General features: G+C 35.2%; 1 protein-coding gene across 1 annotated transcript in view; it reads right to left on the bottom strand.

The window, feature by feature from the left end:
* Positions 1–24,769, bottom strand: part of DPP10 (dipeptidyl peptidase like 10) — a 662,859-nt gene that overhangs the window by 502,940 nt on the left and 135,150 nt on the right. Inside the window, exon 2 of the mRNA XM_065880921.1 lies at positions 20,297–20,411. Coding sequence (XP_065736993.1) covers positions 20,297–20,411 — 115 coding nt within the window. The remainder of the gene's footprint in view (positions 1–20,296; positions 20,412–24,769) is intronic.

Genomic DNA, 24,769 nt, shown 5'->3' on the forward strand with positions numbered 1-24,769 from the left:
GCATGTGGGCAATTGCTTAAGTTATGAACTGAACTAACAGCTTTTTTCCTGGAACACCATTTTTAGTGGAAAAAATGAATAACAAACCATGATTATTTAGATTTAAGGATCTGGCAAATGTTTTCTTCAAAATATATAAAATGAGCCTCTCACTTAAAAATCATAACTGTTAAAAAATAATACATAAAAAAATGTTTAAACACAATTGTTTGTTACAAACTATAAAATTCAAGCTTTCAAAAAAAATTGAATTTTTCAAAACTTGAGTTCTCTATCTTGAGCTTGACTACTTCCCAATACTCTTCTAGTGAGATTTTTCTAGTTATATCATCAGTGATATTAACTGTTTTTTTTAATATTGTGTAATAAACTCTACCAACATTTGGAAGATCTGTATAACTCACTGAACTAATATTTTCCAAATGACCAATGCATAATGTTACAGAATCGTGCATAGGTAAAAGATCCTTTTAAAGTGCTAGATGGACCAATAGATTTTAAAAGCAGAGTACTGATATGTTATGGATATGGTTTCAGGTTTCACAATGCAGCTAACCATTGAGGATCTACCATTTATCAAGTTCTCAAGAAGTATCAAGGAAGAGCATCTACAATTATGTGAAAAAGCTATTAAAAAACTCCCTCCATTTCTAACTACATATCTTTATGAGGCCAGAATTCCTTCATATGCTTCAACCAAAGCAACTGACTACAAAAGAATTGACACAGGAGTACATATGAGAATCCTGCAGTCTTCTATTGAGCAGACATTAAATATTTGCAAAAACATAAAATAATGACATTCTTCTCACCAATTTTTGAAAAGGTAACTATTTTTCATTATATATTATGTATATTTACATGTAATAGTTTTATTTTCCATTTTAAATGATTAACAGATATTTTATAAAAAGTCTGAGAAATTAATTTTTAATTTCTAATCCAGAAAATATTTATAGGTATAATTCAAATGCCCAAAAGTACTTTTGTGTCCTCAATGATTTGTTAGAGTTCCCCACACTAAGCTCTCCTGTCTATACTTTATTGTGTATTTTATTAAGTTTATTTTACCCTCATTTCAAACTGCTAAGGTTATAGTAAGTATTATTCTAGGTCTCTGCAGATGTGGACTCTCTTCTCGATTTGGTAATAACATCAGATTTAATGATCATACTACATTATGTTATTGTTATGTTCATCATCAAGAACTTCATGAAATATTTCTCTGACATTCTCTAATTTTTAATACAAGAGTGAACAAGTAGATAAATTTGTCACTGGTCAATATTTAGTGAAAACTCGGTTTGTACTGATAGTGTAAACTATTATGCATCATACAATAAATGGAGGAAACAGTGTAAACGGTAAAGATATAAAACCTAGGCTTGATGGTTTTAAATATAACAACTCAGGTTGATCACAAATGACAGAAGCCAGTTGCATATAAATTGGATCAGTAAAGTCTGTTATTAGAGTGATATCAATGAACACAAAGGAGTAGATTGCTCCAAGAGACTGCTTTCCCACAGTAACATCAAAAAAAAAAAAAAAAAAAAAACACAAGCAATATTGTCAGAATAAACTGTCAGAACTCTGGAAAACAGTCAAATGTTTACAAAAGACAAGCAAACACTGAATCAAGAAAAAGGCAATTTAAAAATAATAGGAAGGCTTGTGGAATTTTTATTTGCCATTACCCCCATCCCCTCACTGTCTTAGTGGCAATCTTTGAGTCAGCAGCCTGCATTTGTAGTATGGTCCTGGTTCTAGAGGGAGCAAAGTAGATCTTATTCTCAAAGAGTTGTGTTTGCCTGCTCTAAACTGTCTCAACTGACACAAGGCACTTATTTTTGTTACACCTGATCCAGAACAATCAGGGCAGAAAAGCAATGGGTATTCCTCAAAAACATCATAAAGCGAATGAATGAGCCACAGCTACATGGGGAAAAAGACAGAGTTAAGACATAATATAGGGAAACCAAAGCTGGGAGGCAAAGCTGGAAAAGAGTTTCTTTGGGAAATTAGGCATTCAAAATGCCTACATATATTGAAACATTTGGAAAGCCACATGCATGCCTAGAGCAGTATGCATGCTCAAAAAAGATCTGAAAAGACCCTAAGTTTTCACCTCTGGCTAAACTTTAGGCTCAGTACAAGTAGGAAGTGAAGGGTAAGACAGAACTGCAGGTGATCTGAATAAGTGTCCCAGCACAGAACTAATTTGAAAAGAATGAGAGGGTTTTTTGGTCCCCTCTTTTTAAAAACATTCTACTTTTTTTTTTCTTTTTTTATCCTCCCTGCCCCTCCCCACCTCTTGAATCCTAACATTCAAAGAAATCTTTGTAAAAATGTGACCTGTACATAAACTAAAGGAACAGAGACTTCAGAGACTACACATCACACAGGATACTGACTTTCCAAAATCGATATATCAATATTGATCAACTAATCAATACATCAATATCAGTATCTCTCTATATCTATCTATTTATCCATATATCACTACATTCAACAACAGCAGGATACATTCTTTTCAACTACATGGAACAGTCTCCAGGATAGACCATATGTTAGGCCACCAAACAAGTTTCAATAAATTTAAAAATATTGAAATTATTCAAAATATGCTCTCTGAATGAGATGGAATGAAAGTAAAAATCAATAACAGCAAGAAAACTGGAAAATTCACCTGTATGAGGATGTTAAACAAGACACTTTTAACAAGCAATATTTCAGAGAAGAAATCACAAAGGAAATTAGGAAGTACTTTGGGACAAATGAAAATGAAAATACAACATACCAAAACTGATAGGATTCAGTGAAGGCATTACTAACAGAGATAAATACCTCCACTAAAAAGGAAAGATCTCAAATCAATAACCTAACTTTACATGTACATAAGTAGAAAAAAGAAGAGGAAATTAACTGAAATCTAGTAGAAGAAAGTAATAAATATTAGAGTGATGATAAATGAAATTAGAGAATAGAAAACCAGTAGAAAGAATCAATAAAATCCAAAGTTTTTTCTTTGAAAACATCAAAACAATTGACCAAATTTTACTTAAGTTGACTAAGATAAAAAAGAAAGAAGATGCAGATAATAAGTCAGTTATGAAACTGGGAGCATTGCTAAAATTTTATAGAAATTAAAAGAATCATGAGAGAATACTTTGAACAACTGTATGCTAACAAATTAGATAACTTAGATAAAATGGACACATTTCTAGAAACATGTAAACTACCAAACTGACTCAAGAAGAAATAAAAAATCTGAACAGACCAATTACTAGTAAGAAGATTGAATCCATAAACAAAAACCTCCCAACAATGAAAAATGCAGGAACAGATGATTTCACTTGTAAATTCTACCAAACATTTAAAGAATTAGCTCCAATTTTTCTCAAAAAAATTGGAAGCTAGAAGAGGAAGGAATACTTAATAACTAGTATAAAAGCTAGAAGAGGATGGAATACTTAATAACTCATTTTATAAGGTTAGACTATTCTGATCCAAATCCAAAGAGAACACATGAAAAAAATGTTAACATTCCTTATGAATATATATGCAAAAACCCTCAATGAAATACTAGTAGCAAATGGCAGAATGACTTCTTTTAATTGGCCAACGAAATTCTCCAGCATATCAAGAGGATTATGAACTATTAACAAAGAGGATTATTCCAGGAATTTAAGGGTAACCTGACCAAAAAAAAAAAAAAAAGAAGAGGTGACCAATGTAATACACCACATTCATAGAAAAGAAGATGAAAAACACATGATCATCTCAATTCATGATAAAAAGCATTTGACAAAATCCATCACTCTTTCTTTTAGAAACATTTTAAAAACTAGGAATGAAAAGAAACTTCCTTAACATGAAATAAGGTCTTTATGAAAAACCCACAGCTAAGGTGGTAGTCAGTGATGAAAGACTGAAAGATGTTGTTCTGTGATCAAGAACAAGACAATGATGTCCACTTTCACCATTGCTATACAAAATTATACTAGAAATTCTAACCAGAATTCTAGCCAGGGAAGAAAAATAAATAAAGGACAGCCAACTTGGAAATGAAGATGTAAAACTATCCCTATTTACACATGCCGTTGTCTTCTATATATAGAAAACCCAAAGAATCTACAACAATCTTCTACAGCTAATAAGTAAATTTAGAATAAAGGGTTTTAAGTGTTTATCAACACTCAAAAATTAGTTGTATTTCTATATGCCAGCAATAAGCCATCAAAAAAAGATATTAAGGAATTAATTCTAGCTACAATCACATTCAAAAGAATGAAATACTTAGGAATAAATTTAACCAAGGAGGTAAAGAATTTACATTTAAAACCATAAAACATTGCTGAAAGAAATTAAAGATATAAATAAATGGAAAGACAACTAGTGTTTAATGATTGAAAGAATATTTCTAAGATGGCAATATTACCCAAAGTGATCCACAGATTCAATACAATCAATATCAAAATCCCAACTGCCTTTTTATTTTTTGCAGAAATGGAAAAGACAATCCTCAAATTTATGTGGAATTGTAAAAGGCCCTGAATAGGAAAAAATAAAAAACTAAAAAGGAAAACAAAGTTGGAGCACTCACATTTTCTAATTTCAAAATTTACTACAAAGCTACTGTAATCAAAACAGTGGCGTGATACTGGCGTAAGGTTAGACACAGACTGTGGATTACAATTGCAAGTCCTCAAATAAGCCAATATTATCTATGATAAATGATAATCAACAAGGGAGGAAAAAAAAAACATTCAATGGGTAAAGAACATTCTCTTCAACAAATGTTTCTAGGTGAAATGTATGCAAAAAATGAAGTTGGACTCCCCACCTTACACTGTACACAAAAATTAACTCAAAATCATTCACTGCCCTAATGCTATGAGCTAAAACCATAAACCTCTTTAAAAAACATACAGGTAAATCTTCATGCCTCTGGATTTAGCAATGGATTCTTAGATACAATACCAAAAAAGATAAGCTGGACTTCATAAAAATTAAGAAGTTTTGTGCATCAAAGGACAGTGTCAAAAAAGTGAAGACAACCTACAGAATAGAAGAAAATATTTGCAAATCATATATCTAGCAAGAGATTAATATCCAGAACTACAACTCAACAATAAATCAAACAACCCAATTAAAACATGTGCAAAAGACTTGAATAGACTGTTCTTAAACGAAGATACACAAACGGCCGATAAACATATGAGAAAATGCTCAACACTAATCATTCAGGAAATGCATATTAAAACCAAATGAGATGTCACTTCAAACCTCTTGGATGACAATCATAAAATAAATGGAAAATAACAAGTGTTGATGAGGGTGTGGAGAAACTCGAAAATGTATTATATTGCTGTTGCAAATGTAAGATTGTGTAGTTGCTGTGGAAAATAGTCTGGTAGTTTCTCAAAAAGTTAAACATGAATTAGCACATAGCCCCATAATTCTATTCCTGGACATACTCATCAAAAAATTGAAAACAAGAACTCAAAAAAAATCAATGCATGTACACATGTACATAGCAGCTCTATTACCAACAGCCCAAAGGTGAAAACATTCCAAATTTCCATCAGTGATTGGATGGATGGATGGATGGATGGATGGATGAATCAATGAATGTATAAACAAATTGTGATACATACATACAATGGACTACTATTCAGCCATAAAAGGGAATGAAGTGCTGATATGTGAAAATGTGGATGAACTTCTAAAACATTATGTTAAGTGAAAGAAGTCAAACTAAAAAGATCACATATTGTTTGATCCCATTTGTATGAAATATTCAGAATAGGTAAACTGGTAGAGACAGAGCTAGACTGGTGGCTGCCAGGAGCTGGGGCAAGTGGAAAATGGGGAGTAATTTCTTAATGGGCACAGGGTTTCCTTTTGGAGTGATAACATGTTTTGGAACTATATAGAGTTGGTGGTTACACACATTGTGAACATACAAAATGCCATTGAACTATTCACTTAAAGTGGATAATTTTATGGTACATGGCATTACCCATATGGTATAACCCATATAAAAAAGTAAGTTCATTGGCCTTGTTTCCCTAATATTGTATAATTGCTGGTGTTTCTCCAGAAAAAAACAGGGTAGGCTGTGTGTATAGGATCAGAGCTGTTCTACACCCCATGCAGAAGTCAAATTATTATGCACAGATTTAAGGCACAATTTTCCATTTAAGTAAGGATGTTTCCCAAGTCTAGCTTCACTGATTCCAGTTTTTCTAGAGAGTTTTCTCAGTTGGAACTTACATTCAATTGAACAAACTTAGACCAAGAGAAAAGCGTGTGAAAAAATAACCCAAAACAATGAACAAACACTGAAATTGTTCCAAGATAATTTTCATTTTGCAGAGCAAAGGCAGAGAGTGGGATATTATTTAGTTTAAAATACTGTTTAACTTAAGGGTAATTTCTTTTTACGGATATTGTATCTTCTCATACCTAATAAATGAATTCTGGAATGAGGTGGCTTCAGTTACACTTCAAAGCCAAGGAACTGGATGTTAAAAAGTCCCTGGCAAATAACTGCATATTAAAATATCCCCTTTCACAAACACAGGGGGCTAATGTATGCTAATTTTTTTCCAGGAGGAGGGGCAATTGGATACAACACCCTTGCTTAAGGAAACTTTATTTCTCAAAGACCAGGCTATTTTGATCCCCCATTTTTCCCCAGGCTATCATATTCCTAAAGCAAGTATTTCTTTTAAAAGAAGGCAAATAAAAAATATGACAACATATTTAAAGTTGTACAGTGACATGTAAATAGTTTTGATACACTGTGGTTTACGAAAGAACAGGTTCACTGACATTTTATCATGAGTGTTTGAAGTTTTAGAAAACAATATGATAGCTGAAAGAATTTACATGCATACTTTCCAGTCACCTACTTCTGTCACTTCTTCCCTAACTACCCCTTGGCCACCCCAGCTTAATTCCTACTTTGCTTTGCATTCTCTTTTGGAAATATACAGAATTAATTCACTCATTTAAAAAAAAAATCAAGGCTCAGAATAAAAGCACAGTTCATTTTGCTCTCTCTCTCTCTTTTTTTTTTTTTCTCAAATGTTTCTTGCCCATACTTTGCATAGGTACAATATAGAGCTTAACTTAACTTTTATTTCAAAGGTTAAGACAGGTGCTAGAGCCAAAATGGCCTGGGATAGGGAGCCAAAATGGCCTGGGATAGGGACCCAGCTTCCCCATATGCTAACTGTGTGACAGGCAATTAACTGTAACTTGTAACACTCAGCCAAATAATGTAGAATATGAATAAATGAATAGTATCTATTTCATGTTAGTGGTGCGATGATAAATAAAGTAGTACATTTAAAGCACTCAGTACAATACCTGGAATGTAACAAGCAGATAATAAATAAATGTTACTTATTAAAACAGATTCTCTTCTGACTCTTATAAAAATGAACACATGATAAGGTAAACTAAATCCCTTATTTATCTGATTGGACAATACAAAAAGATGAAAAAAAATAAGGAAATCAAATCCGACTTAAAAATAGAAATGCAACTATAAAGCAAAGAAAAAAATATAACTACTCTGACTTTATTAGTGACAGAGAAAATTATTTTTCATTTAACATAAGAGATAAATCTATTAGAAAAGCAACCACAGTTCATTTTATCTGGGGGGAAACTGTTAGAATCTGTCATTGTTTTCTCTTTGGCAGCCTGATTATGCCTGGGTAATACCATATTAAAATGTGTTCATCTGTGCTATTCTTGGAAAAACAAACAGAGACAATTTAGCTTATGCCTATCAATACAACATATATCTCTTTTTAATTCAACAAAATAAAATATATGATTTACATCTTGGTGGATGTTGATGTTCATAAGTGAGTAATGCAAATTTCAAAATATGTAAAACATTATTTTCCCCTCATAAAAGCATAATGGGATATTTTAATCGTTGCTTTGACATTTTGAAACACAGGTCAGATGCTTAAATGACACCTTTTAAATTAGAGCTGCCAAGACATTGCCTGCAACATAATATAACATGACATTTTAACTAACTATAACCAGGAGCTATTATTTTCTCAGAATATAATAGTAACCAGAATAAATTCATTTTGAGTTTTTGCATAACAATAAAAAAGGAAACTTTTTTCTGTCAATAAAGAAATAAAGAAAACTTTTTTTCTTTATTGGACAGCTGTCACCTGTCCAATAAAGCACTTAATTTTATCAACTGTTTTCTAGAAAATTATCTTTTTTATAAATAGGGACAGATTAATATTTTTAAAGCCTCATTTCAAAGGGTCAAAACATTCGCTTAAAAAATGTATGTAGGGGGAGTCAAAATGGGGTATTAGGAGGACACAGAATTTGCATATCCTCAAAACTAGGGCACCTACCAGGCAACGGTGGGGGACCATGGACACCTAAGGGGACAGCAGGTACCCCCAGTGACCGGTTGTTTCAATTATAGTTTTATTTTTTCTAATATATTTTTTATCTTTCTGATTTCATTTTGCTTTTTATTCTTTGATATTATACTGCTCGTTTTTTGTTTTCTTTCTTTTTATTTTTACCGTACCATGAAGCTCACGACATGCTGGTTCCCAGGCCAGAGGACGGGCCTAAGCTCTTGTGATGGGAGCTCTGAGTCCAAACCAGTGGAATAACAGAGAACCTCAGACACCAGGGAAGATTAATGTCAGTGAGGACTCCTGGAGGTCCTCTTCTCAGCACCAAGACCCAGCTCTATCAAACTGCCTGCAAACGCCAGTGCTGGACGTCTCAGGCCAAACAACCAGTAAGACAGGAATAAAGCACCACCCATCAAAAATTTTAAAAATTAAATGACAAAAAATATGTTACAGAATAAGCAGCAAGGTAAAAACCTACAAGACCAAATAAATGAAGAAGAAATAGGCAACCTACCTGAAAAAGAATTCAGAGTAATGATAGTAAAGATGATCCAAAATCTCAGAAACAAAATGGAGAAAATACAAGAAACAGTTAACAGGGATCTAGAAGAACTAAAGAGCAAACAAACAGTGATGAAAAACACAATTACTGAAATTAAAAATACTCTAGAAGGAATCAATAGCAGAATAACAGAGGCAGAAGAACGGATAAGTGACCTTGAAGATAAAATGGTAGAAATAACTGCCAGGGTGCAGAATAAAGAAAAAAGAATGAAAAGAATTGAGGACAGACTCAGAGACCTCTGGGACAACATAAAATGCACCAACATTTGAATTATACGGGTCACAGAAGAAGAAGAGAAAAAGAAAGGGTCCAAAAAAATATTTGGAGAGATTATAGTCGAAAACTTCCCTAACATGGGAAAGGAAATAGTCAATCAAGTCCAGAAAGCCCAGAGAGTTTAATACAAGAAAAACCCAAAGAGAAACACGCCAAACCACATACTAATCAAACTATCAAAATTTACATACAAATAAAAAATATTAAAAGCAGCAAGGGAAAAGCAACAAATAACATACAAGGGAATCCCCACAAGGTTAACATCTCATTTTTCAGCAGAAACTCTGCAAGCCAGAAGGGAGTGACAGGACATATTTAAAGTGATGAAAGGGAAAAACCTACAACCAAGATTACTCTACCCAGCAAGATTCTCATTCAGATTTGATGGAGAAATTAAAACCTTCAGAGATAAGCAAAAGTTAAGAGAATTCAGCACCACAAAACCAGCATTACAACAAATGCTAAAGGAACTTCTATACACAGGAAACACAAGAGAAGGAAAAGACAAACAAAAAAACGCCAAAACAATTAAGGAAATGGTAATAGGAACATACATATTGATACATATTGATAATTACCTTAAATGTAAATGGATTAAATGCTCCAACCAAAAGACACAGACTGGCTGAATGAACACAAAAACAGGACCTATATATATGCTGTATACAAGAGACCCATTTCAGACCTAGGGACACATACAGACTGAAAGTGAGGGGATGGAAAAAGATATTCCATGCAAATGGAAATCAAAAGAAAGCTGGAGTAGCAATTCTCATATCAGACAAAATAGACTTTAAAATAAAGACTATTACAAGAGACAAAGAAGGACAATACATAATGATTAAGGGATCAATCCAAGAAGAAGATATAACAATTGTAAATATTTATGCACCCAACACAGGAGTACCTCAATACATAAGGCAAATGCTAACAGCCATAAAAGGGGAAATCGACAGTAATACAATCATAGTAGGGGACTTTAACACCCCACTTTCACCAATGGACACATCATCCAAAATGAAAATAAATAAGCCAACATAAGCTTTAAGTGACACAGTAAACAAGACGGACTTAATTGATATTTATAGGACATTCCATCCAAAAACCACGGAATACACTTTCTTCTCAAGAGCTCAAAGAACATTCCCCAGGATAGACCATATTTCGGTCACAAATCAAGACTTGGTTAATTTAACAAAACTGAAATCATATCAAGTGTCTTTTCCAACCACAATGCTATGAGACTAGATATCAATTACAGGAAAAAAAATTTATAATTACAAACACATGGAGGCTAAAAAATACACTACTAAATAACCAAGAGATCACTGAAGAAATCAAAGAGGAAACCAAAAAATACCTAGAAACAAACCTATGGTATGCAGCAAAAGCAGTTCTAAGAGGGAAGTTTATAGCAATACAATCCTACATCAAGAACCAAGAAAAATCTCAACTAAACAACTCAATGTTAACAACTAAAGCAATTAGAGAAAGAAGAACAAAAAAATCCCCAAAGTTCGCAGAAGGAAAGAAAACATAGAGATCAGATCAGAAATAAATGAAAAAGAAATGAACGAAATGATAGCAAGGATCAATAAAATTAAAAGCTGATTCTTTGAGAAGACAAACAAAATTCATAAAACATTAGCCAGACTCATCAAGAAAAAAAGGGAGAAGACTCAAATCTATAGAATTAGAAATGAAAAAGGAGATGTAACAACTGACACTGCAGAAAAAAAAAGGATCATAGAGATTACTACAGGCAACTATATGCCAACAAAATGGACAACCTGGAAGAAATGGACAAATTCTTAGAAAAGCACAACCTTCAATGAATGAACCAGGAAGAAACAGAAAATATAAACAAACCAATCACAAGCATTGAAACTGAAAGTATGATTTAAAATCTTACAACAAACAACAGCCCAGGACCAGATGGCTTCACAGAAGAATTCTATCAAACATTTAGAGAAGAGGTAACACCTGTCCTTCTCAAACACTTCCGAAATACAGCAGAGGAAGGAACACTCCCAAACTCATTCTACGAGGCCACCATCACCCTGATACCAAAACCAGACAAAGATGTCACAGAAAAAGAAAATACAGTCTAATATCTCTGAACACAGATGCAAAAATCTTCAACGAAATACTAGCAAACAGAATCCAACAGCACATTAAAAGGATCATATACCATGTTCAAATGGGGTTTATTCCAGGAATGCAAGGATTCTTCAATATATGCAAATCAATCAATGTGATACACCATATTAACAAACTGAAGTATAAAATCCATATGATAATCTCAATAGATGCAGAGAAAGCTTTCAACAAAATTCAGCATCCATTTATGATAAAAACTCTCCAGAAAGTAGGCATAGAGGGAACTTACCTCAACATAATAAAGGCCATACATGACAAACTCACAGCCAACATCATTCTCAATGGTGAAAAAGTGAAACCATTTCCTCTAAGATCAGGAACAAGACAAGGTTTCCCACTCTCACTGCTATTATTCAACATAGTTTTGGAACCACAGCAATCAGAGAAGAAAAAGAAATAAAAGGAATCCAAATTGGAAAAGAAGAAGTAAAGCTGTCACTGTTTGCAAACGACTTGATACTATACGTAGAAGATCCTAAAGATGCTACCAGAAAACTACTAGAGCTAATCAATGAATTTGGTAGAGTAGCAGGATGCAAAATTAATGCACAGAAATCTCCGGCATTCCTATATACTAATGATGAAAAATCTGAAAGAGAAATTAAGAAAACACTCCCATTTACCACTGCAACAAAAAGAATTAAATACCTAGGAATAAACCTACCTAAGGAGACAAAAGACCTGTATGCAGAAAACTATAAGACACTGAAGAAAGAAATTAAAGATGATACAAACAGATGGAGAGATATACCATGTTCTTGGATTGGAAGAATCAACATTGTGAAAATGACTCTACTATCCAAAGCAATCTACAGATTCAATGCAATCCCTATCAAACTACCACTGGCATTTTTCACAGAACTAGAACAAAAAAGTTCACAATTTATATGGAAACAGAAAAGACCCCAAATAACTAAAGCAATCTTGAGAAAGAGAAACGGAGCTGTAGTAATCAGGCTCCTGGACTTCAGACTATACTAAAAAGCTACAGTAAACAAGACAGTATGGTACTGGCACAAAAACAGATCAAGGGAGCAGGATAGAAAGCCCAGATATAAACCCATGCACATATGGTCACCTTATCTTTGATAAAGGAGGCAAGAGTATACAATGGAGGAAAGACAGCCTCTTCAATAAGTGGTGCTGGGAAAACTGGACAGCTACATGTAAATGAATGAAATTAGAAAAAAAAGAATGTAATTGGAAAACTTCCTAACACCATACACAAAAATAAACTCAAAATGGATTAAGGACCTAAATGTAAGGCCAAACACTATAAAACTCTTAGAGGAAAACATAGGCAGAACCCTCTATGACATAAATCACAGCAAGATCCTTTTGGACCCACCTCCTAGAGAAATGAAAATAAAAATAAACAGATGGGACCTAATGAAACTTAAAAGCTTTTGCACAGCAAAGGAAACCATACAGAAGACGAAAAGACAACCCTCAGAATGGGAGAAACTATTTGCAAACAAAACAACCGATAAAGGATTAATCTCCAAAATATACAAGCAACACAAGCAGCTCAATATCAAAAAAACAAACAACCCAATCCACAAATGGGCAGAAGACCTAAATGGACATTTCTCCAAAGAAGATATACAGATTGCCAACAAACACATGAAAGGACGCTCAACATCACTAATCGTTAGAGAAATGCAAACCTAAACTACAATGAGTTATCACCTCACACTGGTCAGAATGGCCATCATCAAAAAATCTACAAACAATAAATCCTGGGGAGGGTGTGGAGAAAAGGGAACCCTCTTGCACTGTTGGTGGGAATGTAAATTGATACAGCCACTATGGAGAACAGTATTGAGGTTCCTTAAAAAACTAAAAATAGAACTACCATATGACCCAGCAATGCCACTACTGGGCATACACCCTGAGAAAACCATAATTCAAAAAGACTCATGTACCACAATGTTCATTGCAGCTCTATTTACAACAGCCAGGACATGGAAGCAACCTAAGTATCCATCGACAGATGGATGGATAAACAAGATGTGGCACATGTATACAGTGGAATATTACTCAGCCATAAAAAGAATTGAAATTGAGTTATTTATCTTAAAGTGGGTGGACCCAGAGTCTGTCATACAGAGTGAAGTAAGTCTGAAAGAGAAAAATAAATACTGTATGCTAACACATATATATGGAATCTAAAAAAAATTTTTTTAAATGATTCTGATGAACCTAGGGGTAGGACAGGAATAAAGACACAGACGTTGGGAATGGATTTGAGGACACAGAGAGGGGGAAAGGTAAGCTGGGATGAAGTGAGAGAGTGGCATGGACATATATATATACACTACCAAATGTAAAATAGCTAGTGGGAAGCAGCTGCATAACACAGGGAGATCAGCTTGGTGCTTTGCTACCACCTAGAGGGGTGGGATAAGGAGGCTGGAAGGGAGACACAAGAGGGAGGGGATATGGGGATGATATACGTATGCCTATAGCTGATTCACTTTGTTATACAGCAGAAACTAACACAACATTGTAAAGCAATTATACTCCAATAAAGATGTTAAATAAATAATAAATCTGGTGCCTAAGACAATAGTAAGAGAGAATTCTTTGCCTCAAAGTCATATTTGCAGGCACATATCAAGGCAAAGTGATGAATTCAAGTCAGACTGATACAAAGGTCAATTTAATCACTCTATCTGCTGTACACTGTCCACAAACTAGGTACCTAAAGTCATCCCAATTCTGCTGGCCTTTGACGTATTATCTAGAAAACTACTTTCTTTAAATTTATGTGTTATGAGAAATAAATAAGATGATTGTTCACTCCCTTTGGAAAATATCTGTAAATTGGTATTTCTTCAAAGAAAGGCACACATCCTTAAATGTTAACTTTCAGTTTTTGTTTTGTTTATTTTTCAGGATAGGATTGCACAAATTTCTCAGGTTCTCTCTATTTCCTTGGTTCTAAATTTTGGCTCAAATGAACTATGTGAGCCTAACTTCATGGATCAAATCCTCATCTGACATTAAAGATTTAACTAATCATCAACATCACAGCGGCAATCTCAACCTCTGTAAATTATTTTCCAAAATGGAATCTGAATCTACTGTAAACGTCTTACTATTAGAGATACATCTCTAAGGGAAAATACAGACATTTATATAGTGGAAGTGGACAATCCTTATTAAATGATTGTTTAACTGAGATCAAGCAGAGTTCTGGTATCTTATACCTGAGTGCTTGACTTCTTTTATACTCTGATAAAACTGTGACGATCAACCCAAATGCTCACCTACAGAAGGCACTAAAGGAATAAAAAATTGCCTGAAAGCAAGAGCTAGAACTAACGATGAAGACACAATTTCAGTGCCTTACAATGTTGTCTTTAGTCAACCATGAGAGTAAATTAACCTGATGACTTTGTTTTGACACTGATTACAGACATTAATCAAAGGGCAACAGGCCACTGCTGCTGAAGTACTGGTGGAATATACGCAGTCTATAGGTGGTTATTTCAACATGGCAATCAAACTTAAGAGCTTGATGAATATCCTCTACCAAGTACATTCTAACTCATAAAATACGCTTCTCTATTTTCCAAACAAGTCAAAATGGGTAACTGTATTTTGTGTGAAATGTTTCCTAACCATGTTCACTGTCATTCTGCATATTAAATATAAATATGAGACTGCGGAGTAAATGCATAGCTACCTAAAACTGGTTTCCAGAGCTTTAAGCATGAATGTACACCCATATATTTGTAGAGTATAATTTTTTTTTTTTTTTTTTTTTTGCGGTACTCGGGCCTCTCATTGTTGTGGCCTCTCCTGTTGCGGAGCACAGGCTCCGGATGCGCAGGCTCAGCGGCCATGGCTCACGGGCCCAGCCGCTCCGTGGCATGTGGGATATTCCCGGACCGGGGCACGAACCCGTGTCCCCTGCATAGGCAGGCGGACTCTCAACCACTGCGCCACCAGGGAAGCCCTGTAGAGTATAATTATTGATCTTATTGTTACCTATTCTGAAAATAAATGTGGATACTCTTTTTTCTTTAAATGACTTAAATACAAACAACACAACAAATATGTGGGCTGGATCAATACATCCGAATAAGTGCCCTTTTATCTGAAAAAAAATTTTTCTTTCAGAAATAGTTACTTATTAAAGAAATACTTGAATTGTTAACCTACTCTTCAAAAATAATTAGGACTTCTTTTCACAAGGCACAGAAGTTGCTGACAACGTTGGAAATTAAGACACCTGTGTCAAATTACTTCTGTAATAAAATTTGCAATCAAACAAAATTACAATGAACATGTGTTTCTCTGGTTATAGGCTTGCATTCCTTAGCACTTACCTGCAAAATGTGATGCTATTTTGAGCAAAACAGTTTCTAAATCATTTCTTAGACTAGATTACTCCTTGTATGCTTTCTCCCTCACCCACCCTCCTCCAAAAAATTAAATATATTTTCAAGGTAGAAGGGGCTTAGTGAGAGAGCTCACCAGATTTAGTCTGTTGCTATATTTGTTACTAAGCAAGCCACCATTATTGCTGTTGTTGTTTTATTAGGTCACAGATATTAGAGCTGTAATGAACTTCAAGAAATCACTTCAGTTTCTGGCAAACCAAAGATGCCCTTTTCTTCAACAAAACACTTGGGGTCAAAGGAGGTAAGTGATTTATCCAAGGTCGTATACTGTAAATTCCCTACATACAAACGAGTTTCATCCCAAGAGCGCATTCATAAGTCCAATTTGTTCGTAAGTCCAACAAAGTTAGCCCAGGTACCCAACTAAACAAATCGGCTATGTAGTACTATAATGTAATAGGTTTATAATACTTTTCACACTAATAATACATAAAAAACAAACACAAAAAATAAAGAAGACATTGTTAATCTGACAGTCCAGTACCTTGAAAAGTACAGCAGTACAGTACAACAGCTGGCATCCAGGGGCTGGCATCGTGTGAACAGGCAAGAAGAGTTACTGACAGGAGGAGGGAGAGGAGGTGGGAGATGGTAGAGCTGAAGGGTCGTCAGCAGTAGGAGACAGAGGGCAGGCTGCACATGGCAATGTACGCCAGACACATGAACTAACTTACGTGATTAGACATGTGAATGCATGCATATTCAAATCTTTGAAAGTTTGCAACTTGAAGGTCCGTATGCGGGGGACTTACTGTAGCTATAAAGGTGTTGAATTTCTGACCCCAACACTTACTGGAAGGATTGTTCTAGAGTCAGCTCTTTATCCTAAAAGGTCAAGTATATTGCTGAGTAATTTCAGAATCAGAAGTTTCCCTTCCTGTCATGGATTGCCCTTCCTGGTTGAAAGTTTCCATCTGTCTGACTGGCTTTACCTAGAAAGCTGGGCCTTGGGGACATACTTGTGAACAAAGGAACGATTAGAGGGGGTTGTTGCATGTTATTCCCTCAGTTGGAGGTTTTCCCTTGCGGGTCTCTTCTAGCACTGCTGAGGGTAAGAAGAGGAAGGCTCCGTGTAATCAGAGCACCAGAGTCTGGCCACAGACAGGCACACATGTGCTAAATCAAAAGGCCACACTAATGGTCTCGATGCACATTCTAGCCCTCAGAACCAGACGTTAAACAAACTCAGTTCTTTTTTTTTTTCCTGTCTAACGAGGGAGGCAAGACTAGATAATTTCTAAGAGTAGGCTTAGAACTCAGGCTAGGACTAGGCCACAAACTGTAAGTCTTCTGAGCTTATATTTTACTCTGCTGTTTGGTTTGAGCCCACCATGGAGGCCATGTTGCCAGGCTGGTATTTGCTCATTCATAACTCAAGCAAATTCCAAAACCACCATCACTACCTATGTCCACTTCAACAATTTATATCACCTTCCAACCCCTGGTGATACTGAGTTTACAAACAGAGAGTGTAGAACACAAGTTGTTTGTTTTCTGTAACAATACTTTTTCCACTCCAGCATACTGACTTTTATTTTTCATTTCATAACGTCCCTGCCAAAAATAACAGTGAAATCTAAAGACATATGAACATGTGGTATATAAAACAAGCACTAAATTATAAACCGAAATAATAATTGCACTTCCATTTGTGTGTGATTACTTTCATATGAAATTAACTCTTTGGGTTGGGATATGTGGTTGTTGTGTGCTTGTGTAGCTGGGGAAGAAGGAGATTGGAAGTGATAGATATAAAGCAGGAGGTAGTGAGGCCAACTATGATAGTACCTAGAAAGTTGTACTCCATAATTATCTATTGATGTATGAATAAATGAATGAACAGACCACTGAAAGACTGACACCAGATTAAATATTTAGTATTTTTCCACCTGCCATAATTTAAAATTGAAATCACAGAAGATCTATATTCCTGAAAGACTATACTTTTTCTTAGAAATCTCCCTCACGCAACACAGTGTTTGGCATTGTGTCTGGTCACAATAGTCAATAAGTACTTAATAATAAAAATAATAAGAGGAATGCCAGCAGCAGTTCTACAGACTGTACTAAACACCTCAATTTTATTATCTCATTTATCCTTCATAGTAACACTGAGACAGGCTGGGACCTGGGACACTTTGCTACAGTGCTTGCACCTGGACAGACGTCTTCTTGAGCAACAAAATACAAAGAAACTATAAAGGACTAAAAATAACTGCGTGCATTCCTAGTTGGGGCAAATTATGGACAACAAGAATCAAAAATACCAAAAAAATCCCAAGTGTCACTTCTGAAGAGCCAGGAGCAAAAGGAGGGTACTGTGCATCCCTCCTGCACACAATACCACCAAAGGGGTGGGCAAACCACCTAAGGCCCCCCCTCCAGCCCGACCCCTGGACACACCCCTACCCTCACCCCACATAAGGATCCAGCTCGCCCCCCCTCAGGGAGCGAGCAAGGAAACCTGTTGTTTGTTCTTGCTCCCGCCTGATACAGCAGGGGCCCCAATAAAGCCTTGCCTGAATTTCTTGTCTGGCCTCTTATCAATTTCTATTGATTAAAGAGGCCAAGAACCCGGGTCGGTAACAACACTGTAAAGTTGGCACTATGAGTTGCATCCATAATACAGATGAGTGAAGACAAGGTGAAATTATTAGCCAACTTCACAAAACTAGTTCTGTGAGAGCCATAACTCAAACCAAGGTGTATCTTGCTTAAACCCTTGTTTTAATAAATGAATAAGTGCATGACAAAATGAATGCAACTATCCTGTGTTTTTATTACTGGGGCAACTTGGTAAGGGTTGGGTAGAGGTGGTTTAATTTACTGAGTGGCCAAGATCTTTGTTATACCAAACTCCCAAAGACACCAAGGTATCACTATGGCCTCAGAGAGTTAACAAGAAAACCTGAGAAACTGAATCACTGGGACAAGGATACTAGAACCAGATGGAAGAAAGTTCAAGAGAAACACATAGGTATTCTATGCTACTAATTTCTTCCATCTGGCTGATACTCATCAATAGAAGCAGTGAAGCCATGTCATTCATTTTTTTAAGAATTATGTCAAAATTCCTACGTTTAAGTGAAACACCATGCTGAACATAAGCTCATCTTCCTTTAACAAAGATTCTTGGCAATCGGCAGCAACTCACAGCCATCACATTGCTCAATTACACTGTACTGCAGATGTGCAAATGAGGCTGTTAAGAGACAGTTCCTGAGAGAATGATGGATAAGCCACCTCTTATAAGAGAAATTTTTTTCTTTCTTTTTTTCTTTTGAAAGTCTCCTCTTCGGTTTCCTCTCTCCTGACTCCCTTAATATCTTTCTCAATCTCTTCATATGTTAAATAACAACTACAAACTATATTTTTGGGAATCTATACATTTCAAAGCCAACGTTTTTACCAGGATGGTATATGTCACAAAGTACCATATTGGAACACCTGATATTGCAATTTGTATAATTAGCCACCATAATTAGTTGACTAAATGACTCTGTGAAAGAGAGCTTTTGTTAATCAAATGTTGTACATGAGGAAATAAATTCAACATGTTTAAGGGGCTTGTAAATAACAAAACTGGGGCAGGAATTGAAGTTATAAATTTATAGCCTTTAACAACAGGTATATGAGTTGATCTGGGGACTAGCTCAATCCTATCATAGAAATGACCATTTTTTTCACCGCCATATATGGTGATCAGTTTTTGAGCAAGCTAGTTGGGTGGGTTGTAGTAGCATGACAAACTTTTTTGTTCCTGGAAGGCAGTTTGGGAGTTTAAAATGTGAGCAGCATTTCTCTGCCTTCTGTGTTATCACCTACCAAAGAGTAGTAAAACTTCTGAGTACTGAAACAAACCCCAGAGAACAATTAAACCTGCTGATAAGTTATATAGTAGTTTTCAACTATTTAGCATAAAGGACACAATTTAAAGAGTAGTGCAAGAGCAAACTGGAGAGGGTCCTTTAGACAGAAACTGGGAATGTATAAACTACAGAGAAAGACGAGAAAGTGGAAGTGTCTTATTTAGAGGCTTAGCTCATTTTCTTTTGATCTAATCCTCTTTGTCTGTCAAATCCTCCCTTCCCACTGTCATTATAGTTGGGCTGTCTCCTATATATGGAAACTTCCAGACTCCACTCCCTCATCTCCACCCACAATAAAAGTCAAATGTGTTCCGCATTTATTAAATTGACAAACATAACAAGTCTCTAAACAGCACTGGAGACCAAAGATTTCCTTGGCATTCTCAATATATATATTTTACATTTCAGCTTCCCCCAAATATCTTGCATGGTATTTAAACCACAAAATGACTGTGCCATTTGCGAAATGTCTGGTTATTCATTTTTTTATTCCAACCAATGCTAATGTGTTCTAAGATACCACATGTGACTATTTGAATGTGAAATTATCATCCACAAAACCATCATAAGAGAGTAATAAAGACAGATTACCTGGGGTTAAGAGGATGACTGACATAGTGATAAGTGAGCATACAACTAAAATCACCAGCAGGGCAATAGCAATTCCCTTCCAGTTTCTCTGTGGAGGGCTGTTACTTCCCAGTTCCTACCGAGATAGAAAAAAAAAAGAAGTTTCATAATTATACATGCTCCAAGAGAAATGTACTCATAAAGGAATGATTCAGTGCATGGAAGAATCACATTGAAAGCTGATTAGAATCCTCTTCCTCTTTGGTAGCTCATTTAATTATTCAAAGGTGCATATATTATAAATGGCTATCTTTTGGGGGGCAATCTTATTTCTCCAACAGATCAAGCAGCAAAGGTTGATGCCTGTTGTCTAAAATGTGGATGGCATTAAAATACATTGAATATAAACACTAGGATGATAGCCAAAATACTCTGCAAAATAATTATGTAAATAAAGTGTGCCCATTTACATTTTTTCTTGCTACAATGGAACCTACAATAAAGATTTAAATATTAATATTCCTGAAGCACTATAGACTACTTTTCTAACTGGTAAGGGGAAAAGAGATTAGTGATGGGAAAATTATTCAAAATGCCCCCTCACTGCAGGGCAGTGCACATTTGTCAACTCAAAAGGTCCTTTTTTTAAACAGTTCCCCTACCATTCATAAATATCAACAGGATGTAGAAACTAAATTAAATGAGCGCTTCTATATCAATGGTTTACGACATCCTCTCCCTGGGCAGCATGCATGATATTGGCAAGGAGGTATGACTGATGGGATAGGATAAACTTGAGCATTTCTTACAACACATATAGTAAAGCTTTTCATTTTTCAGATGATCTGTGTTCTATTCTACTGACTCGAAATATATGAGTATCATTCAGCAAAGTAAAGCACAGACCACACTAGTTTGAAATAAATGCCAGATTTTCTTTGTAATAAAGTTTATAAAACACTAAGCTTCTTGTTTCTTTCTTCCTGTCCCAATCCCCAGCCTCTTTTCCTCCAGTCCTAATACAGCCTTCTTTATTCAGAAATAGTCAAATGATTTGGGGACAAATAAAAAACAAAACGTAAAGGTTTCCAGTTCACTGTATTTGCACAAATCACCCAAGAAGCCACAGTCTTCCTTTAAACAAAGATAAGTAAAATACCAAACATTTGATAAGCTATAAATGGCTTATTGTGACTCACAGTTTAAAGCACTGAAGCCAGTTTTCATATAGGGATAGTGGCATTCAGTTCTGCAATAAACTCTTTGGACTTAAAGAACTAGGTCCTAAATAAATGCAAGAAGAAACCATGCATAGGAGGTATTTTGTTACTGTTTGTTTTCCCCCTTCTCAGATCAGTAGCTTTAGGTTTTTCACTCTGATGAACCAAATCCGGCAGAAATCAATTCCAATCTTTTTTCTAAAATGGCTCACTCCATACCTCATGTTCATGCTTATTAATGCTTATCATCCAATACCTCTATCCGTTCTGAATTTTGGTTAGAATTTCCATTCATAAACTTAGTCCACATAAATCTTAACAGTAGATTAGCAAATCATCAGCGTTTCAGTAAAAACATCAAGAAAAGCAATAGTTGTCTTAAGACCATAAACCCTTTTCTGGAATGCAACGTGACTGCAGGTTCCCTGGGCAATTTCTTTGTCAGAATCTGTGTGGTGTGATGACCAGTTATTCTCCATATTAAGGCTCTGTTTAAGACTGCTCAGAAGCCAGAATGATAGATTAGAGAGGCAATGCTATACGTAGATGCCTATGCTGGGCAAAAAGCTTTGAAACAGTCAAGAACTAAGTGATAATGAAAGAAGGGCAACAAACAATAGGAAGTGAGTATCTGGACCAAGAATCATAAACGCTTTCATATTTATTAACTCAAAGGGAGGTAAGAAAAAGGAAAAAGAATAATTGTAAGCAATTATAACTGACTTCTCAGTCCAGTAAAGGAATCAAGGGGAAATGATCATTTTAAATCTACTGACTCTGATCTTGATTCACTGTCATTGGAACGCAAGGCAAATTATTAGACAAATGTGTTCAGAGTGTGTTTTTCAGTTTTTGAATATATAACTATGCAATGCCTACCAAGCATTGTCTAACAGCAATAATAGATACCTTATTATGTGTCTCGTATTGTACTGAGTACTTTATATTCACAATCTCACAAAATCCTCATGAGAATTAGGTGAGATTACTATTATTTTGACAAATCTGCAGATGAGAAACATGGGATTTACAGAGATAAATAACAAACCACTTACTGCTAATAAGTGGGATATCTCAAGGTCCAATCCATAAAAGTCTAGCTTCAGAAACCACACTCACACGCTATAATATGCTATCCTAAAAGGAGATATTTCTTGAATCAATCAATAAGCCAATGAATCAAGGAATGATTTGAACCCCTACATAATAACAGTTGTACTTTAATACCTTTTATCTCAGAAAATTCACAATTTTATAAAAGCTCTTCTGAAGTCTGTAATGCTTTCAAATAAACTCACGTTTTCCCAGGAATGGCAGACTAGAAAAAATATACCATTTTAAAAAATGGTAAAACATGTTTGAGTACAAAATACTTTTCTGTTCATAAAGTGATGCACATAAGAATGTCTGGCTCCTCTAAAAATGACCCATCAATACCAAAAGCATCTACAAGTCCCTGTTTTAGGAACTGCAGACTTAATGAACTCTTACTATAATTCCCTCCTTTCCATCCATCTTAAATTCCATTACCATTATAATATTTCTAAAGCACGGTTTCACTTACATCACTTTATTCACAAAGTCCTTTAATGTCTCTACATTATCTAAAGAATTAAGTGCAAATGTGTGAGTCTAGAATAACAATGGTCTATAGCCAAGCTCCAGTCTTTTCATCCAACTTGATCTTTTTTTTTTTTTTTTTGAGAAAGAACCCTATACTGCTCTGATTACCATTTCCAACATATGCCTCAGATGCTTCAAACTTCACCCAACCATTCCACTCCCAGTTTTTTTCTCCAATTCCTTTCATATGCATCCAAGTACGGACATTGTCAATCATTCAACATCCTGCTCAAATGCCTCTTCTCTTGAAAATTTCCCCCAATTATGCAAGCCAGATATAATTTTCCTTCTGAAAAAAAAATGCCTAAAATGCATTGTACCAACAGGTCTGAGACCAACTCTGCTACTTAACTGCTATGAGAATGCAAACAACATGCCTCTACAATTTCCTAAGCCTCAGGCTTCTTTTTTAGCTGAACAACTGGAATAATAAGAATAATTATTTTTAAATGTAACAAGGGTTAAAACAAATTATTCAAACAAAGCTCTCACTTAAATGTACAATAAGACAGTTCACACTAAGTGAACTGCTTGGAATGTGCTCCCTCGGTACACTTGCACATGTCACTCTTTCTCTCTCTCTCATCATTTCAGGTCTCAATCTCAAATGTTCCTTCCTTTGAGAGGCCTTGCCTGGCCACCCTCTACAAAATAACATTCTATATCCACTTCTATTTCTTCAATTAGCTTTATTTTTCTTCATATCATTATCATTTTTGAGTATATTATGTCCTAGTAAATCATATATCTATAATAATATAAATTAGGTTGTTTAAATGTTCATTTTATCAGTCTCAGCTCTCCAGAATAGAAGCTTTGTGATGTCAGTAACCTAGATCATCTTGTTCTCTGCTACATCCCTAGCATTTTGAACAGTGTTTGGCACATACTAGGTATGCTATAGATAATAAACAAATGAATGAATGAATGAATGAATGATAGCAGTTCTGATGATAATGATGATGATGGTGGTGATGGTAATGCTTAAAGCCATGTATAAACAGCCATCATTATCCTGTCAAGGTTATCTCCTTAAGGTAAGGAGCACATCTTAGATAACTTTATATTCCTTAGACCATGGAACAAATTCTAGTCCTCTTAATAGGTGCTTAGAAAATAGTTGCCCAGTTAATTAAGTGGTATAAATGGTACCTGAAATGGTATAGAGCTACAGTGTCATTAGTTAAATACACATCAATAGTAATTTTTAAAAAAGGAACTACTTGCTATAGATAAATTTGATTGCAATTATTTTTAGCTTCATTTATCTGATGCTTGGATCCCAAAATACAGTTGCCATTCTTCAGTTTATCTTCTTCAACGACAACCTCAGTAATTTCTATTGTTGCTGGAAGTGGTTCTGATTGGCTCTGCTTTTCAATGACTTCCTCCTAGCCAACACCTGAAAACATACACGCCAGGCCCACAGGACAGGTTTGTGCTGGGCAGCAGCCTGACCTTGCAATGTCATCATCTGAATGCTTTGGAGGCAGTACAGAGTCAACGTTGGGATAGTAAATTCCCTGGAGAGGTTTGAAGGTATAAGAACAAATGTTTAAGAATCCATATATACAGTTGTTTTTAAAGTCAGTCCTCCAGTGGATAGATGCATAGGTTAAAACACTTGTGTCCAAATGCAGCTGATGTTCAG

This window comes from Phocoena phocoena, chromosome 7 (genome assembly GCF_963924675.1).
Source record: "Phocoena phocoena chromosome 7, mPhoPho1.1, whole genome shotgun sequence".
Lineage (NCBI taxonomy): Eukaryota > Metazoa > Chordata > Mammalia > Artiodactyla > Phocoenidae > Phocoena > Phocoena phocoena.